General features: G+C 47.6%; 1 protein-coding gene across 1 annotated transcript; it reads right to left on the bottom strand.

Moving 5' to 3' along the window:
- Positions 1–7,195: 7,195 nt before the first annotated feature.
- Positions 7,196–18,066, bottom strand: G6PC3 (glucose 6 phosphatase, catalytic, 3). Its single transcript, XM_015423172.1, has 6 exons — positions 17,852–18,066; positions 16,906–17,012; positions 14,537–14,627; positions 11,704–11,822; positions 10,491–10,632; positions 7,196–8,631 (listed from the first exon to the last, which is right to left on the bottom strand). Exons 1-6 carry the CDS (start codon positions 18,064–18,066, stop codon positions 8,271–8,273), a joined length of 1,035 nt encoding a protein of 344 aa, XP_015278658.1. The 3' UTR covers positions 7,196–8,270.
- Positions 18,067–18,962: the final 896 nt, after the last annotated feature.

Raw genomic sequence — 18,962 nt, 5'->3', positions numbered from 1 at the left:
TATGGCAACCTCAGCAGGGTATAAGGACACTGAGTCCACCATTTTCTCCAGAGGAACTGATCTCTGCTACCTAAAGAACAGTTATAATTTTGAGTGATCTTCAGCCCACACCTGGAGATTGGCAACAATGGTTCACCAGAAGGGAATAGTTGGTTTGGAGGGTGGAGTCTATGGCTTTATACCTGTCCGAGGTCCCACGCCTCCTTAAACCTCACCCTCTCCAGGCTCCATCCCTCATATCTCCAGGAATTTCCCACCTGGAGTTGGCAACCCTATCTCCTTCCCAGCCAATCATCAACCTACCTTTATTTCCCCCTCATTCTTCAGCTTTCCACCCCACACACACCTGCAGCCTCTCCCATGCTCTGAAGCCCTGACTGCTACGTCACATTGGCTGTCATACGGGGGCCACCTCAGCAGCATATAAGGATAGAGAGCCCACCATTTTCTCCAGGGGAACTGATCTCTGCCATCTGGAAAGCAGTTGTAATTCTGAGTGATCTCCAGCTCTCACCTGGAGATTGGACACATTTTACCTCAGAACAGAAAACTGTTCAGAATGTTAGAGGCAAAAGCCAATCAAGTCGCATATACAAACGACCTCTGTGTTCCAAGGCAAAGGCCAATGAGGCTGCATATGCAAATAACCTCTGTGTTGTGATTGGCTATGGGGGGGGAGAGGAACAGCAAAATGTTTAGAATGTTGGAGGCAGGACTCAGGCAAAGCAGCCAGCGGATAGGGAGACCCTCTGAATGACAGATCAGAGAGCGAACTGATTTTGGAGCGTGTGGAATGTTCTAGAGAAGTTCCACCACCGTTCGGCTTTTATTTATAAGGGACAGTCATGTTTAGAGCTGTGTGGGGCACTTCAGTGCTGCCCCCAGCCTAGTTTATAACTGCTATGATCCAGATGGAGAGCTCAGTAGTCTCCCTGTCTTTTATGAACAACACTGTGAAGATGTATCATGCCTCTGTCCATACAACGGAAATGCCAAATCCCTGGCTGTGCTCAGGGGATGTGCTAACATGGGACAATGGATGAGCATGCCCCTAAAAAGGGCATCCCGTTGAAAATGTAGATCTCAGCCCCACAGCTGTGGCCCTGCTCCAGACTTTTGGAGTCTTTAAACGTGGCATCCCTCAACTATTCTGACATGCAAGACCATTTCCTAGGTGTAGGTTTACTCTCCACATTGGTGGCTAGCACCTTAGAAGGCAGGCCAGCACATTTTAAAGCAGGGCTCGCCTTTTCTCTTGCAGTTCAAGTGCAGCACCACCACCCCCCGCTTTCACAATGCACTCGTCACCCAATATGCTTTTTAGCCATTTGTACAGTAATCTCTGTCCACCTGGCTTGTTCATCTCCCCAGTCTTAAGGCAGGGTTATCTGCCTTTTTTTTAAAAAAAAGTAAAGCATAAAATGAACATTTTGTAACTTAGATGTTTGTTCATTTAAAAAATTCGTTTTAACAGAGCTGAAAAACTATTTGGGGGCGGTGCTGTCAAAAGCACTAGCCAATCAGTGCTGAGCACAGTTAGCTTCTAGAGCAGGGTGTCAAAAGCTGTTTCCCTGCACCTGAACCTGGACAGCAAGTGATATATTGGTGTGTATTTCCACAGTGGCTTAAACAATATACAGATGTACACACTGTTAATTTACACTTCGCCGGATGTGCAGGAAGTAGATACGAAAGGGAAGTACAAGGACATGTGGTTTTGCACATTCCCTGGTATAGGTTGCTCAGTTTATTCACTGTATGAACTCTCTTAACTGTGTGGACAGTCAGGAGAGTCCACGTGGGCTTGCATTTGTATTGTGTACCTTACGGGGATTGGTTGCACTCTATGTGTACCTTCCCTGAGATGCCCATCTGCCCCAGTTTTCACATGGATGTATCATAACCTCACAGGTACTGGCTACCAAATGATGGAAAGAAACATGACTGCAATTTCCTCTACCCCACCCACAAACCTAAAATGATTGTCCACCCCTGCTTATCCTCCAGTAGATATTTTGATCTATTTGCCACGAGTGAGGGAGAGAGGGGTATTGAGAGCATATTTGGGGATCAAAATCAGCTCTGGTAACGGCCTCTCATGCCATATGGGAATATCCCAAGAAGACTTCTTTTTTAAAAAAGAAACACTGATTTTACTTTTCTGTTCAGGGACTGACCTACTTAAGCCAAAATTTACTGGTGGATAGAATTTGTCTATAACTATAAATTTTCTGCTTCTTGGTGCTTTATCTGCAGTTGGGAGATTCAGGTTGCCACAGACAATCACAGTAAATCATTTCTAACAGTTTTCAAAAAGGTGACAAAGACAGAAGTATTTACTAAGACAGGTCTGGCTCCTGAGGTGCCTCGTGTAAGGTGAATTCTGTGTTCACCTTAATCAGATGGCAGAGGGCAGGACACACACGCCAAGCAGTGGGCCTTTTCACAAACTACTGAAAGAAAGGCAGGGTTGCCAGCAGGGGGATTTGGAGGGCCTTCCAGAGGTAGGCAGGGATGTTGTGCGATGTCCCCATCACGATGACATCATGCGTAAGTGACGTCATCACATTGGGGATGTTGCACATTGATGCTCTGCATTTTGGGCAAAACTATGGGGGGGTTGGCCTAAAACCATAGTTTTCCCCAAAAAACAGAGTGTTGCTGTATGACATCCCAACACGATGGTGTCACTTCCATGTGACGTCATCACATCAGGGATATTGCTATGTGACATCCCTGTTTGAGGGTGGGGCTTCCCCAGCCAGTTGGCTGGTGGCAGGCAGAAGCCCCAAAAATCGGGGAAATCCCCGCCCGGACAGGGGGTCTGGCAACCCTAAAGAAAGGCAAAAGCCATGGATTCCCAACTGCCTCTGCTGATGAATTTGGTGGCATTTATTGGCTTCTTCCCCTAGTGTTCCTCTGCCTCATTGGAACATGGAGTGCTTCAGAAGAATCCAAGAGGCTTCAGTTTGGGTGTGCAGAGAGCACCCATTTAGAAACATCAAACTTCAACTTCCAACATAGAAAGATTTTGGCTTGTTCTCTCCCAACCTTTTCCTCATATCCCACGGCAGCCATTTTGTGATTGGCTTCAGCCCTCATGGAAGCCATTTTGTGGTGGCGGCGACACTCCCTGTTCTCAAAATTCCACACTTGCCCAAGGGATCAGTCACATTAGGAGCCCCTGGCACAGGCCAACCTAAACTTTTAACTCCTTTGAGGAATTTTTGGTTTCTTTGGGGACTTTTGATAATCCCACACTCTTCCCCTTTTTAGCTGGGACAAAAAGTCAGGAAGTTGCCTTGGTGGGTTATGTTCACGGAAGGCTCAAACGATGTATTTTTAAATGCTCGTAACAAAGCGTAAGAACTTTGATTGGACACAAGTTCTTATGACCAAGATATACACAGGGCAGACACGAGGGCTAAATACCATGGAATATCTGCCAAGGCCCCATTTACCACAGCGCAGGAGCAGCGAACACAACCTGCCTTCTCTCTGAGTGGTAGCATTGAGGCCCAGTGGGAGGATTCGGCCTACTCATCCTTCTTCCAGTCCTTGACACTGATGCCATCATTACAAGCCTCTCCTTGGTCTGACAGAGGACTGGCAGCTGTGGCTGCTATATGCTACCATCTCCAGTTCTGTCTCCTGCCCAAGCAAGCAGTGGTGGCTTTTAAGAACAGCCGCCACCAATCAAAAGGAGATAGCAGATGGCTGAAGTGCAGGAGATGTTCCTAGCAGGCAGGTAAAGGGGAAAGCAATGTTATCTAACAATAACTGCTACCACCATTCCTCTGTCTACCACACCTGGGAAAGGGGGCTTGCTGGACACTATCTGTCCAGGAGCCCCTCCCCCTGCATCTGCAACCACCTTCAGCATAGTTACTGAAATAGTGGCTTGGTCCAGACATCCCCTAAAACCATGGTTTAATTTAACTTGAGGTTAGGTGTAAATGTCTGATCATGGGCTACTTTGTTTGGTTTGGATATGTCATGCCAAGATTTTAAGCCATGGTTTGAAACTGACTTATTAAGCATAGTCAGTCTTAATTAGCATAGTTTGTCTTAATTATGGTTTCACATGATATTTAAATGTGAATAGCCTGGTTTGATCCTGGCTTGTTCTCTAATGCCACCAAACAGAGTGGGATACCAGCCAGGTCTCTTGCAGAGAGAAAAGAGCAAAAGCAATTAAATCCACATTTGGGAAGGAAAACCAGCATTTGAGCAATCACCTGGAACAGAGGTCCTGAACATGGTACCGGGGGGGGGGGCGGGGATGGCGCCTGTGGACACATTTCCTGGTGCCTGCCAAGTGTTTTTAGGAAGTGGGTGGAGCTTTTGGGCAGAAGGGCCTCTGATTGGCCATTAGAGATTTTATTGGCTGTGCAGATTTTTAATAGCATTGCTTTGGCCGCCACAGCACAGGGATCTTCCCTGCATCACCGAAGGTAAGCTGTGTATGCAAGAAAATATTTTTTAAAACTGTTCCTTTAAAAGGCATCTTGTTAAACAGGCTTTCTGCCTGAAATGTTAAAGTTACTATTAAGAGTTACGCATAATCTCACTGTTTGACATTTGGTGGTTGGCTCTGCTTCCCATGGCAGCAGTTTTGTGATTGGCTCCACCCCCCCATGGCAGGCCTTTTTTGTAGTTGTGCCCACCGCCACTATCAATACAGGGGGTGGTGCCACCGCCCTGTATCAGAACTCTAAAGGTGCCAGCAAGCCCTGGTCTGGAAGCTGAATTCTTCCCCTAACTTGCCTTAGTTAAAAGAAAGCATGGTTTATGTCTGAACCAAGTCGGTTCTGCACAACATAGTATCAGATTAGGTGAAATGGGGGGGGGGCAGCATTTTTGGCAAAAATGTACTTATTTTTAATGCCTGTCTGCATCAGGGTATGAAAGGAGGTGGTCCTCAGGAATACACAATCTCTTCCTGCTTGTCTACACAGACGACTGCAGGCGTTTCCCACATCTGCACATGGTTGGGTGTGCAATCCCTCATGTCACACTTCCTTTTCACATACCCGGTTGTGGTTTGCAGCATATCCCCATGCAATAGGGTTTCCAGATTCCCCCTGGCTACCAGCGAGGAATGGGGGTAGGGTTGTCAGATCCAAGTTGGAAAACTCCTAGAGATTTGGGGACAGAACCTGGGGAGGACAGGAACCTCAGTGGGGTTCAATGCCATACAGTCCACCCTCCAAAATGTCTGTTTTCTCCAGGGGAACTGGTCTTTGTAGTCTGGAGATGAGCTGCAATTCCAGGGAATCCCCGGTCCCACCTGGAGGCTGGCAGCCCTACCGTGCAAACTTCACCTTGAGACTTGCAGAAGACAGAATGTTTGCTTCTGTCCCTGTGACTGAACAGGCACCACATACAGCCATTTTTTTAAAAAAAAGATGGAAACAGGGTAACCCCTGGGGATTCGCACACGTTACCAGGTTGCTGGATGCAGGACTTCCCTTCTGCACTGCAGAATTTTGCCGTTCTAGCACACGGCTTGCGCTCACTGGATCAGGCTAGCAACCCCACTGCACCAAAACAAAATACCATGTCCCACTCCTCTCCCAGTTGCAAAGGTGTTTGCCAAGGTTATAAAATTAGTACCTCTCTTTCCCCAGACACAAAAGTCTCCTGTGAAATCTGAAGTCGAGCAAAAGGTTATAAATAGGAGGGGACAGCCACCTAGAGTTAGTTGTACAATCTGATCGTTTTGGAGGGGGGAGGAAGGCAAAAATATTTCCCACCATTGTTTCCATCTTGATTGTTTCTCATCTTGGGATTAACTGGGGTTAGGCAGAGGCTGGGCAAGAGGGGAAGGTCCTTTGAAAAGCCATCAGCCCTTAGGGCCATTACACAGAACAGTTGTCTGCTGTGGCATTTTGTGGGTATCCCGTTATCCTTGGATTCCTCGCCAGTATTAAGTCGTGGGTGTGAGGGGATGTTCTTCAGCAACGGAATGGGTGTAGGTTTGTCTATATTTTTTCCCTAACCAACCCCCTTCCTGTGACATTGGAAGATGCCCCACAAGTGGAGATATCTGTATATTTTTTTTCCTTTCTGCGTTTCTTCCTGCTTTCTGTCTCTCTCTCTCTCTCTCTTCCTCTCTCACACACACTGTTTATCTCGCTCTGGAAACCAATTTTCAGTTGAGTATTTTGTAATATGTTCCAATGTTTGTCCTTGTGTAAATAAAATTGTTTCTGGCAATATTTTGTGGTAGAATCTCTATGTGTGGTGCCTTCTGGCTTTCTCTGTGTATGTGTGAGTCTTGTTCCTACTTCCCAACTCAGCGGGAGGGGGGGGGGAATCTGTGTGTGGTGTGTCTTGCTGTTTTAAGGTCTTGGTTTTACATAAGCACTAACCCAGCACTAGTAGCATAATCGCTGCAGGTGTCTGCAGAACTACAGGGAGCATTAAACGAGGAATGTAAAACATTTACAAGATGGTGGGCCAAAATGGCTTTGCGGGGCAGATGGGCAAGGACTGGAACAGCCTCCCAATGATATAGTTTTCTGTTACCAAATTCTAAAATTGTGTGCATGTACAAACAGAGAAGTTGTTGCTAGTTTCCTGTATAGCAATCACAATGAGCCTTCCCCAAACCATTTTTTTTGTTTTTGCCACTCTTCTTGCTATCTAGCACTAGAGGGAACGGACGGTAGAACACAATTGGAATGGTGGAAAAATTCCCTTGTGGTGGGCACTCTCTCCTGAGAAAGGAAATCCAGATCAGGGTTTCTAAAAGGCGGCTCATGAGTTACTAGTAGGCTGGTGCTGCAGAGTGCATCTTGGCGCCTCTCTTGAAGCCCCAGAAATAAAATTACAAAAAGATCTGCTCTCCATTTTTTTTTAAAGCGTTTATTTCAAGGGATTTTCCTGTGTTGCTTTAGTGGACAGACCCATTTCTGGTGCTCTTCCTGGTCTGCGTTCTGTTTCTATGGTAGAACAAGACTTGGTAGCATGCCAGTGGAGGGAAGGGGGAGTAGCTCTGGATATTTGTCATTACTCAGAAGTAGCCCGTTTTGAAAGGGAAATCTGGGGACCCTGATTGAGACACTAGGCCGCCTGGAAAGTCTCAGCTTTCATTCCCTCCCCCCCCCCCAGCACCTCTAAAAACATGTGGAGAAGATGATAGGTTTGAGAAGAACAAACAATGAGAAATGTTGCAAACACGAGTCTGGATTTCATAGTTTATTACAATACCAATGTCTAGGCTTTGATTTTAAAATAATATTTGTCAAAGGATGGGGAGGAGCACAGCAAAATCTAGGACAGCGCGACTCAGTTGCTTTGTGTCTTGACGGGCTGGCTTGTCCTTGGATCTCTTTGGGCCGCTACCTATCTACGTCCTGTACCCCCTCCTTCCGTGGTTTGCCAGGCCAGGATGGTTCTACTGTATGCTTTTTAGAAAAACGGTCGCTGCTTGCCAAGAAAAACACAGACTTTGTTCCAGAGGAATTATGTTTCTGGACACGTGTGCACAGGTACGTAACTGGGCTCACTAAGGAACAGGGTGGCTAAAATCAAAGAGGGAAGGGGGAGGCCGTTTGAAAGGCTTTACCAGCCTGATTTGGACCACATGGTGATGACTGAGGAACAGGGATCTATGTGGAAGGAACAGAACATAATATACGCATCCAGGTCCACTATCCATGTCTACTAACATTGGAAATCTGAACCAAAGCTGGGAGTGTCGGCTACCTGAGCAGGAAGCATTGTGCTTTTTTCTACTGGAGAGAGAGGAGGAGGAGGAGAAAATCCAGCCACTCCTGCCATATACATCAAGTCCCACCTGACCTAATTCAGCCAAACATTCAACCAACTGGTTTTTAAAAGTCCAAGATTATCCCACTTGCCTTGCCAAGCAAAGCGTTTCCAGGGCTCCTCTCTCCCTCCCCCACCCCATATCTAACCTAAATCTCTTTGGTTGCACTCTGGGACTTGAACATAAAGAGTTGTTCCCTGTATTTATGATGAGTGCACAAGGCTATTGTAGCTTGCGAGGAGTGAGGACAGGAAGGATTCGAAGCCAAAGGAGCTAGAGATCTGGAGAAGATTTTTTTTTGGTTTCAGGGGAAACAGTCTCGGCCCAAGTGAACGAAACAGCTGTTCTCTCCAAGAGAACCATTTTTGGACAGTGCATAATCTTCACAGAATTTTCCCCGTAGCAAGAGGAGAAACAGGCAAAGGGAAAACTAGTTGGTACATACTAGGCTTGCCACCTCTGCTCCTCAAGGAACAAAGAGCCTCTCTGCTGGCTACTTTTGGTGGGGTGATGCCTTCCTGGAGGCCACGGCATGGACTAGTCTGGGCAGCAGCGCTACCACCACCCAAGGGAATGTGGCATACTTGACAAACGTCAGCCCGTACCAGAGAGCCAAGTTCTCTGGCTGCGCTGCGTTGCTCAGGACTTTCAGGACCAGAGTGGCCAAGCTGGCACACCAGACCCTCTGAGGCCAGCTCAGCTTCTCCCATTTGAGGTGGCTGTAGTAGGAGGAGTGGAGAGCCAGCCCGAGCCCGAGGGCTGTGGCCACATCACGAGTCAGCGATGCGAAGGGTCGTGTGTCTATGCGGATCCACTTGGGATTGGCGCACCACTTGGTAGCAAGGCCGAGTGACCTGGAGGGAGCAAAGGAGGGACAGGAGTGAGTTGGGCAGGTATGTATGTGAGGCCATTAAGAGAAGTGTGATGCAGTTGTTAAGAGGACTGTACTTAAACCAGGTGGATGCCACTTCGTTTCTGTGCTCAGCTTGGGGATGCCAGCTTCCAGGTGGTGGCTGGAGATCTCCCGCTATTACGATCAGTCTCCAGACAACAGAGACGCGTTCCCCTGGAGAAACTGGCTGCTTTGAAAGATGCAGTCTATGGCACAGCACCCTGCTGAGGTTCCTCCCCTCCCTAAACCCCGCCCATTCTAGGCTCCACCCCCAAAATCTCCAGGTACTTCCCCATCCAAAGCTGGCAATCCTAGCTCAGCTACAAAACTTAAGTGTGACCTTGGGCCAGCCACACACTCCTCCCTAACCTACCTCACAGTGTTGCTGTGACAATAAAAGAAGAGAGCATAACAGGGGGCCTGGTGGAGGAAATCAGACCAGTGGTCCATCTAGCCCAGCATCCGGCTTGACACAGTGGTCAACCAGTCGCACCGGTAAGACAACACCCAGGGCACAGAGGCCAAGGCCTACCCCATGACGTAGCCACCTAGCACTGATATTCAGAGTTTACTGCCTCAGACTATGGAGGTTTCCCTTTAGTCGCCATGACTGTTAGCTGTTGACGGGCCTGTACTCCATGAATACACTTTTAGAGCTATCTATGCTTGAGGCCATCACTATGTCCACCGGCAGTGAATTGTACAATTTAATTACTTGAGTAAAGTAGTATAACCTTCTGTCTTGTTCCTTGAACTCTACCCTGAGCTCTTTAGAGAAAGAACAAGATAAAATACAGCTAAATGAAACTCCCTTTACATTGCCAGGGCTGATGCAAACTGCCTCTTGGAAAAATATTCCCTTGCTGAATAGGCCTGACTACAGCCTTCAGAAGAGCCAGTACGCTGTAGTGGTTAGAGTTCCAGACTAGGATCTAGGAGGCTCAGGTCTGAATTCCCCGCTCAGCCTTAAAGCTTTCTGGATGCCCTCGGGCCAATCTTTCTCCACGTAACCTACCTCGCAAGGTGGTTGTGGGGGGGGGGAAGGAAGAGAGAACTATGTACACTACCCTGAGCTCTCCAAAGGAAGGGTGGGACAACAAATATAACAGATGAAGAGATAGATCAAGATGGGTAGCCATGTTTGTCTGTCTGTAGCAGTAGAGAAGAGCAAGAGTCCAGTAGCAACGTAAAGACTAACGAAATTTGTGGCGGGGTCTGAGCTTCCGTGAGTTGCTGCTCACTTCTTCAGACCCAGCTCGGACGTGAGTCCATCTGTCCTTATATCTTGGGAGAGTGGAGTGATTTCAGATGAATCGAGACCTAGGTTTCCTGTCTCATTACCAGTGTTGATTTCTCCAAGCCTGCTACCCCCTCTGCATGTCACATCCCACTATTCCTAATCCAATCACACCTACTATTCTCATTCACCTGCTATTGTCGTTCAGCCTCTGAAATCACTCCACTCTCCAAGATATTAGGACAGGTGAACTCACATTCTAGCTGTATCTGAGGAAGTGAGCAGCGACTCACGGAAGCTCATCCCCTGCCACAAATTTTGTTAGTCTTTAAGGTGCTACTGGGACTCTTGCTCTCTTCTACACACAAAGAGATATACTTCATGGATATAATGTCAACACTGCAATTTGATTCAGACCAGCTTTCAGTATATGGATTAAGCTCTCTCCGCCCCAGTCTGGGGGCATTTTGTCCTGTTTATTTGAGGGCCTCTTTAAAAAAACAAAAACAACTGGGATAAATTGTGATTAAGGATGAATTAAAGCTTCTCACACCTGACCACCTGCCCCTGTCGGCAGAACTCACCAGTTCAGATCTACACCGAGAGCTATCAAGGTCCAATAGGTCGTCAAAGTACTTAGCAAAAGGAACAGCGAAGCCCGCAGGTAGAAGCTGAGTTCTCTCTCCAGCGGGGCCCGGGATTCCAGCAGCCAGCCAAGAATGATACCTAGAAAGGGAGAGAGAGAGCAGGAGAAGAGGAAGCAGAGGTGATCCCATAAGATTTTGTCACTTATCATCCTACGCATACAAGACAGGCAGCGAAGGAGACCGATGCCCGCAACCCAGCTCAGCCCTAGGTGTGTTTTCCAGCCACAATGAGCCACTGCATGGATGTGTTTAATTAATGTGTACCTCAGTAGTTCTGACTCCTGCCCGTGAACATGGGGGTTCCCTTGAATCACCATGACTTGTAGCCTCTGACTTGTAGCCATTGACAGGACTCTCTTCCGTGAATGCGCTGAATCTCCTTTTAAAGCTAATTCAACAAGGGGCCTTCATAGCATCCTACAGCTGTGATTTCAGCAAGCTAAATGCTCTATCCGAGGAGAAGTAACTTCCTTATGGCTCCTTGCAGCACTGGGACCCACCAGTAGATGCAAAGCTGTGCCTGTCTGGTGGTGAACAGGTAAGGAAATCCAACAGGGTTTGGGGTACTCTCCATGTCAGAACTGCCACAATTCGCAGACCAGAACATACCACTGTAAAATGCCCCAGGGCCTAACTACGCATTTCTTTTTCCTCAGAGATATCCCTGGATTTGGCGGGGAGGTACGTCCTGACATTCCATGCTTCCCAGGTGCATGGGGGCCTGATTTGTCTTGGGAGCACAGCACGCTGAAAGAAGTAGCTTAGGTTTTCTTCTCCGGGGCCATTTCCCTGACTTGACACAAACATTTTGGGGTCTGCCTGTGTTCTCATGGGCAACATCCTCCATTTCCACATGGTGCAGACAGCACCCCACTCAGGGTCATTTCGGGTTGTGAAAATGGTAGAGAGGACGGTATTAGGCCCCATGTCTACGCATGATAATCCAAATCCGTTTTCCATACGCCTCTGAAGTATGTAATTTCAGAACACACCTCTCCACCCTACCCGGGGTTGCTCCCAGGGGAAACATAAAGCACGCAGCGAGGCCTTTGGAGATATGCATGAACGGGTCTTTCTGCAAAGGATCATGGATTATCAACACACACAGTGGAAATGGCCACAACACTGGCAACCGTGACAAGACACTCACCTGCCAGGATGCCACCAAGTACCTGATGGGGGAAATGAGCCAGGATGAAGATACGCGAAAGTCCCACAGCCAGCAGGAGCAGGAGATAAACAGTAAAGGGCACTGCTCTTATAATCCGGCTGGAAAGCAGGAGGGATGACATGGTGGGTTAGTCAAGAGGGGGGCAGAGGAGCTTCCTCTGCCCATTGAAATAGCTGACCGTCCTGATCCAGAGCCAAGAACCAGTTTCAGTGCATGCCTGGAATGTGAGAAGCAGGGAAAGAGGACCTCTGAGCATATCCTGCCATGTTACTGCCCTCATCTCACCCATGTGTGCATAAGAAACACCTCTCATTTAAACACAAGATCATGGCGGAGTTTCTGAGTAGAGAGCTGACGTCTCTTCTGGAATGCTGATTCCACAGTGACAGCGATTTTTTTTGCAAGTTCTTACATAATCTGAAAGGAACTGGGATCTGAGATTCCACAGGGAGAAGTAGCAGCGAGCTGGTGAAAAGGTTGTTTATAAGTTTGCACTGACTGATGTCAGAGTCCTGATGTCCAGGCAAGAACAAGAGAAGAAGAAGAGATTGGATTTATACCCCACCCTTCACTTGGAGTCTCAGAGCGGCTTACAATCTCCTTTCCCTTCCCCTCCCCACAACAGACACCCTGTGAGGTAGGCTGGGCTGAGAGAGCTTTTTCGAGAACTGCTCTTTCAAGAACAACTCTGACAGAACTACGGCTTGCCCAAGGTCATCCAGCCAGGTGCAAGTGGAGGAGTGGGGAATCAAATCCGGTTCTCCCAGATTAAAGTCCGCGGACTTAACCACTGCACCAAAGTTGGCCTCCATCTGGGAAGCAACCCAAGGCTGATCAGGAGGACCATGCCTTTCCTGCCATGCCTTGAGTTAGATCCAACCAGCTTTTCCTCTGGTGAAAAAGGAAGGAGGGGATCCCCTTTGACCACCCAAAAAGACTATACTGGAGCTCATGGAACCTGCATGGGCAAAAACCATGTGGGACTGGGTGGGGGGAGCCTTCAGTAAAACAGAACAGGGTGAGCAAAAAAGCCAGCCGGATCCAGCCCCATATTATAGCTGATTATCTTGAAAAGGGGCGTTCTAGTTTTAGTCCCACTGACAAAGAAACCCTAATTCCTTTTCGATGTCAAGGGGCCACCACACCCTGTCGCAATGCATGCCATGAGTTATGCACTGTCAAGGTGAAACAATGCCTCCTTTTGTCTAACTTGGTCCCACTGCCAATCAGTGGTGATTACTTCTAGTATAGCCCTGACCTGGATAGCCCAGGCTAGCCCAATCTTGTCAGATGGAAGCTAAGCATAGAATCATAGAATCAAAAAGTTGGAAGGGGCCATACAGGCCATCTAGTCCAGGGGTGGCCAAACCTGTGAGCCGCAGCTTGGCCACCCCTGATCTAGTCCGACCCCCTACTCAATGTAGGATCAGCCTAGAGCATCCCTGAAAAGTGTTTGTCCAGCCGCTGCTTAAAGACTGCCAATGAGGGGGAGCTCACCATCACCCTAGACGGCTGATTCCAATGTTGAACAACTCTTACTGTAAAAATGTTTCTCCTAATATCCAGCCGGTACCTTCCCACCCTTAATGTAAACCCATTATTGCAAGTCCTATTCTCTGCTGCCAACAGGAACAGCTCCCTGACCTCCTCTAAGTGACAGCCCTTCAGATACTTAAATAGAGCAATCATGTCCCCCCTCAACCTCCTCTTCTCCAGACTGAACGCTCCCTGGCTAGTACTTGGATGGAACACTTCTAAGATATACCAGGGGTGTGATGCAGAGACAGGCAATGGGACTTGTTGTTGTTATTCAGTCGCACAGTCGAGTCCGACTCTTCGTGACCCCATGGACCACATCATCACTCGCTATCTAATCTCCCCAATCAATCAATCATTAGACCAATTCGGGTAACAGATCTAGGGCCCCTTTCTCAGCAGAAAAACACCTGCTTTGTAATCTTTGGTGAAAGGATCTCAGGCAGAAGGTACAAGGAAAGACATTTCTCACCTGAGACACTGGAAAACGGCTGCCAGCCAGAGCAGGTGGTACTGGGCATGGGTGGACTGAGGAGTCTGACTTGGTACGGGGCAGCTTCCTACATCTACCTAATCCCTGATCTGAGGACCTAGAATATTTACAGTACGATCCTAAACAGTTAAAGGTAAAGGTTCCCTTGCTCGAAAGCCAGTCGAATCCGACTCTAGGGTTGCGGTGCTCATCTCCGTTTCAAAGCCGAAGAGCCAGCGCTGTCCGAAAACGTTTCCGTGGTCATGTGGCCGGCATGACTAAACACCAAGGCGCATGGAACGCTGTTACCTTCCCACCGAAGTGGTGCCTATTTATCTACTTGCAATTTCTTGCTTTCGAACTGCTAGGTTGGCAAGACCTGGAACTAGAGTTGGGAGCTCACTCTGCCATGTGGCACACTCGGGTCTCGAACTGCTGAACTACCGACCCTCCACAGCCTGCAGTTCAGCGTCTTAACCACTTGATCCACCGCAGCTCCCCTAAACAGTTACACCCTTCTAAATCCATGGGTTTAGAAAAGTAATTGTTTCTGAACAGAACTGTTCAAAATCTAACTGTTTTCTCCAAACGTAAGTGTGTTCTCCTCGTATTTTTAAACTACCTGTAGGCCAAAAAACCCACAAAATGAAATACATTACAGACCATTTTTTTAAAAGAGAAAAATACGATTAAAAAGAGGTGTTGTTTTGTTTTAAAAATCCATCCGTTAAATACAAATTATTGTGAAACCAAATGAAGGAGGAATAATGGGGAATTGGAGTCTGCAGGATCAGGAGATGATACCTCTTGGCGTGCTGCGATGACCACACAGACAAGGTGGTTACAAGAGGCCACAGTGCTGCTCCAGTGATCATACAGTGGCCTGAGGGACTACCTGCAAAACAAGAAACATGAGTTCCTCTTTGATGCTTTTGGAGCTGATCCTTTTCTCTTCTGGTATTAGAGAAAATACTTCACATAATAGTGTGTGATAAGGTGGAGGAGGCAGTTTTGTCTCACAGACACACACACACACTGTTTTCAGGGGTTTTTAAAAATAGACCCCCCCCCCAATTCACTCACTACTTTACAAGGGAACTAGAGGATTCATGAATAAATGCATTTAGTTTGACCCTCAGAATAATTTATAACTCAGCTGGCTGACACCACAACAGAACCAAACAAACACAGAAAGACCTCAGTAACGTCCTCAAAAGATAAAAAACAAAAAGCCGAGGTCTTTTGACTTTGAAGCTACTTGTGGTGCTCATCAAACTGACAGGAGATAGCACTTGCTTTCATCATTATTATCCAAGCACACAAACACAGTGCCTTTATGTGTCAAAGACCAATCTTCCCCACAGATGTGGCATTTGGTCTCCTTTACCCCAGGTCAAAACTTCATTTTGTCAGAGGTACCAGACAGCCGTTTTGGTCAAATCACCTTACAAAGGGGGCATATGAGGGGGGGAGGAATGCTCCAGTGACTGAACCTCCTTCAAACCACAAAGAGAGAATCATCTTTTTTCCCCCAGACAGGATATAATTGTACATCCCCTCAAGGACAGTTGAAGAGTGTGGGGTGGGCTAACTTACATCCCATTTCATAATAACATCCTAAATCTGATTTTTGATCTGCAGTTTGCCTACATGAAAACCTCAGAGCAAACACAAATTGATGCAGATTCAGGTGGGTATCCATGTTGGTCTGAAGCAGTAGAACAAAGTTTGAGTCCAGTGTCATATAGAATGGTAGACTGAAATGCGTTTATCTGGTCTCGTGACAGAGGAGGCATAACAACTGCACAACCAATCACCCCACCTCAAAGAAAAGGATGCTGTTAATTACCTCCATGCTTGAGAGGAGATGAATGGTGTGTAACAACAGGGCATCAGTTAATTGCTCTTAGCATTTCACAATTAAGGATACATCAGTCTCCAATTCTGACATATTTATTTGCTTCTCTGTGCCCCCCCCCCCCCGGAATTGAATCCAAACAAATAGTGACCATGTAGACTTAGCTTGTTATTAGGGCTGCCAAGTGGGGGCGGGTGGCGGGTAAACTCCGCCCCCCGAAGCTCAGCGTCACAGGAAGTGACGTGCACATCGACCACGTTGGGGGCATGGCCTGGATCGGGGAGGGAAAACTCTATGGTTTTCCCTCCCTCGATCGTGCGCATCCGGGGACGGCTCCCGGAGCCAGCCAGGGCTCCCCCGCCGGTGAGTATTTTGGACTTGAGAACCCTACTTGTTATCCCTATTTGGTCTTTGCATCTGTTAAAACATCTTCATTATGTTAAATGGTAACCATACAAACTAAGCCTGCTATTCCTGAATCTGAATCATTATGTTGCATGCTATTTACTGCCCACCCTCTACCTATATGTATGGACTGGTAAATTCCATTTCATTGTATCTGAGGAAGTGTGCACACATACGAAAGCTCATACATTGAATAAAGCTTTCTTAGTCTTTAAGGCACCACTGGACTCAAATTTCGTTCCAAAAATTGAGACAGCATTTCAGTCACAAATGACCCACAGCTCCCTATTTATGTATCTGTTTGTTTCATTCAAGACCCTTTGGATTTTCCCCTAAGAAGACTCAAGAAGCGATCTGGTGCCAAGAAGCACACTGGTGGTCACCATGGCATCCAATGGGGATAACTAGTGTAAAGGTAAAGGTAAAGGTTCCCTTGCTCGAAAGCCAGTCAAATCCGACTCTAGGGTTGCGGTGCTCATCTCCGTTTCAAAGCCGAAGAGCCAGCGCTGTCCGAAGACGTTTCCGTGGTGATGTGGCCGGATGGCATGACTAAACACCAAGGTGCACGGAACGCTGTTACCTTCCCACCGAAGTGGTACCTATTTATCTACTTGCAATTTCTTGCTTTCGAACTGCTAGGTTGGCAGAAGCTGGAACTAGAGACGGGAGCTCACCCCGTCATGCGACAACCCGGGTCTCGAACTGCTGAACTACCGACCTTCCTCAGCCTGCAGTTCAGCGTCTTAACCACTTGAGCCTTAAAATAGTTTATGAAACAGATCTCCGGCTGTGTCTCCCAAAAAGAATAGCCGCTCTTAAGGAACGAAGCAACCTGGAGCTGCCTCACCCATCTTTAAACCACAAATTGCTGATCAGCTGAAGTTTGAGACCCTCATTTTGAATTACCAACCTGGCCCCGTTTCACAGGATGCAGGAAACTGTTGGAGAGAGACTTCCGTTTTACTGGAATATGCAGACTCCAGAACCCACCAGAAGGGCCTTTCACCAAATAAGAACCTTGGGAAAGTGAAAAGGGAGGAAAAGTCATAGAGACACCAAGCTTGGAGTTATCTACTCAACCAGAATCAAAAGAACAGTGTGGAATTTGCAGCGGCGAGATCTACAACAGGCCACTTGGGAGGCTGAGCTTTCTTTAGTTAGATATTCATATCCCATTTTCCTCCCCAACATGACCCGAAATGGCTTACACCATTGCTTTCCCCACCTCCATTTTATCCTCACGGCAACATCCCTGTGCCATAGGTCCGACTGAAAAAGGGTGAGTGGTCCACAGTGACCCAGCAAGTTTCCATGACGGAGTAGGGACTCCAACCTGGATCTCTGAGATCCTACTCAGACACACTTAACATGGTGGCTCATCACCTCCCTGACAGTATCCTTCTGGATAAAGCATTTGTGAACTGCAGATATCAAATGCCTTAAAAGGTAGAGGGGCATCAAGTTGTGAACTTCCCACCTCACCCATATAACCACCCATAGCTACAGCAGCAGCAGCAGAAGAGACTGGATTTATAGCCCACCCCTCAATTGGGAGTCTCAGAGTAGCTTACAATCTCCTTTCCCTTCCCCTCCCCACATCAGACACCCTGTGAGATAAGTGGGGCTGAGACAGCTCTTTGAGAACTGCTCTTGAGAGAACAGCTCTGAGAGAACTGTGACTGGCCCAAGGTCACCCAGCTGGCTGCACATGGAAGAGTGGGGAATCAAACCCGGTTCTCCCAGATTAGAGTCTGCGCTCTTAACCACTACACCAAAATGGCTCTTTTAAGGGTTAACATACATTCCTAATCCCCATTCCTTTGAATATTGCTTTATGACCATTGCTCGCTCCTCACCATTTAAAGACTAAATTCAGCCATTCAGAGATTAAGCCCAGCCAGAGCACCTTCAGTCCAACCTTCCAGTCCAAGAAATAGGCAATTGGGAAATAGATGATGAAGACGCATTTCGGGTCACCCAAGAAAGTCACCCACAGCCAGAAATCTTCCATGCAGGGCACCCCCTGCAACAGCTCTGCAATCCAGATTCCATTGCTGTAGAAAGCATCCATAATAGGTGAGGCTTTAAATAAAACAGGGAGTCATGTTAGGATATTTTCAGCCAAGTGCACAAGCCGGATGCTTTTGTACTGCAAACTTCAAGAGGTTTTAACTCAGTTTGCTGTCCTGGCTTCTCCCAAGGAACCCTGGGAATCAAGGGCACCTTAGGTAAAGTATGACTCTGGCATGCCCCCCCGCCCCCATCAATATACAGCAAAACATAACAGAAAAGCACAGTGACCAGCCACAACAGCAATTATTGGGGATCATATCTGCAGGGGTCATTTCGTAGAAAAAGAGGTGCAGGAGCTCATTAGCACAACTCATTAGCATAACTTATTTGCATATGCCACACCCCCTGATGTCACCGGAAGTGTGTCAGAAGGCAACACCCACCACTCAGGCTCCATTGGACTGTTTTGGATTGCTAGCTATGGGGGGGGGGGGGGGGGTGAAGATCTGCCCTCACAGAGGGAGAGCTTGCACTTGAAGGCGGGCCGGGGGGCTTTGCAACTTACCTGGGCTCCTTCTTGCTCCTTGTGGCCCAACTGAGGGCTGCTGGGAACAGGGGGCGGGGCTTGTTGCATGTGCCCGTCCCCTGGGCTCCTTACTGCAGGAGCTCCGCTCCTGTGCGCTCCCGCAGGAAATGACCCCTGCATATCTGAGTTATATGCCAGAACTCTCAAGAGGGAAATGAAGTTTTCAATCCATATACTGAAAACTCACAAATTTTTAAACATTTTTAAAAGAATTTTGTTGAAGAGGTACCGGAACTCCATTCTGGTGCACTTCCCCAGAAAAAAAGCCCTGGTTATACACAGAAATGGCCCCAGATTGTATCACTTGCATTTCATAGTGATTTAACCCTACTTGGGAGAAGGGCTGTGGCTCAGTGGAAGAGAGTCTG

The sequence above is a fragment of the Gekko japonicus genome, unplaced genomic scaffold, assembly GCF_001447785.1.
Source record: "Gekko japonicus isolate JY-2015 unplaced genomic scaffold, Gekko_japonicus_V1.1 scaffold661, whole genome shotgun sequence".
Taxonomy (NCBI): Eukaryota; Metazoa; Chordata; class Lepidosauria; order Squamata; family Gekkonidae; genus Gekko; species Gekko japonicus.
Note: the sequence above shows the minus strand (reverse complement) of the source record. Positions and strands in the feature narration are given on the sequence as shown.

Bases quoted from the DNA above. Each gene is read 5' to 3' on its own strand.
- G6PC3 (XM_015423172.1), bottom strand. From the start codon at position 18,066: ATGGATGCTTTCTACAGCAATGGAATCTGGATTGCAGAGCTGTTGCAG. The intron at 14,628-16,905 runs GTTGGTAATTCA...CTTGTTTTGCAG, and splicing joins ATCCTGTGAAACGGGGCCAG to GTAGTCCCTCAGGCCACTGT. The intron at 10,633-11,703 runs GTGAGTGTCTTG...CTCCCTTTCTAG, and splicing joins ACTTGGTGGCATCCTGGCAG to GTATCATTCTTGGCTGGCTG.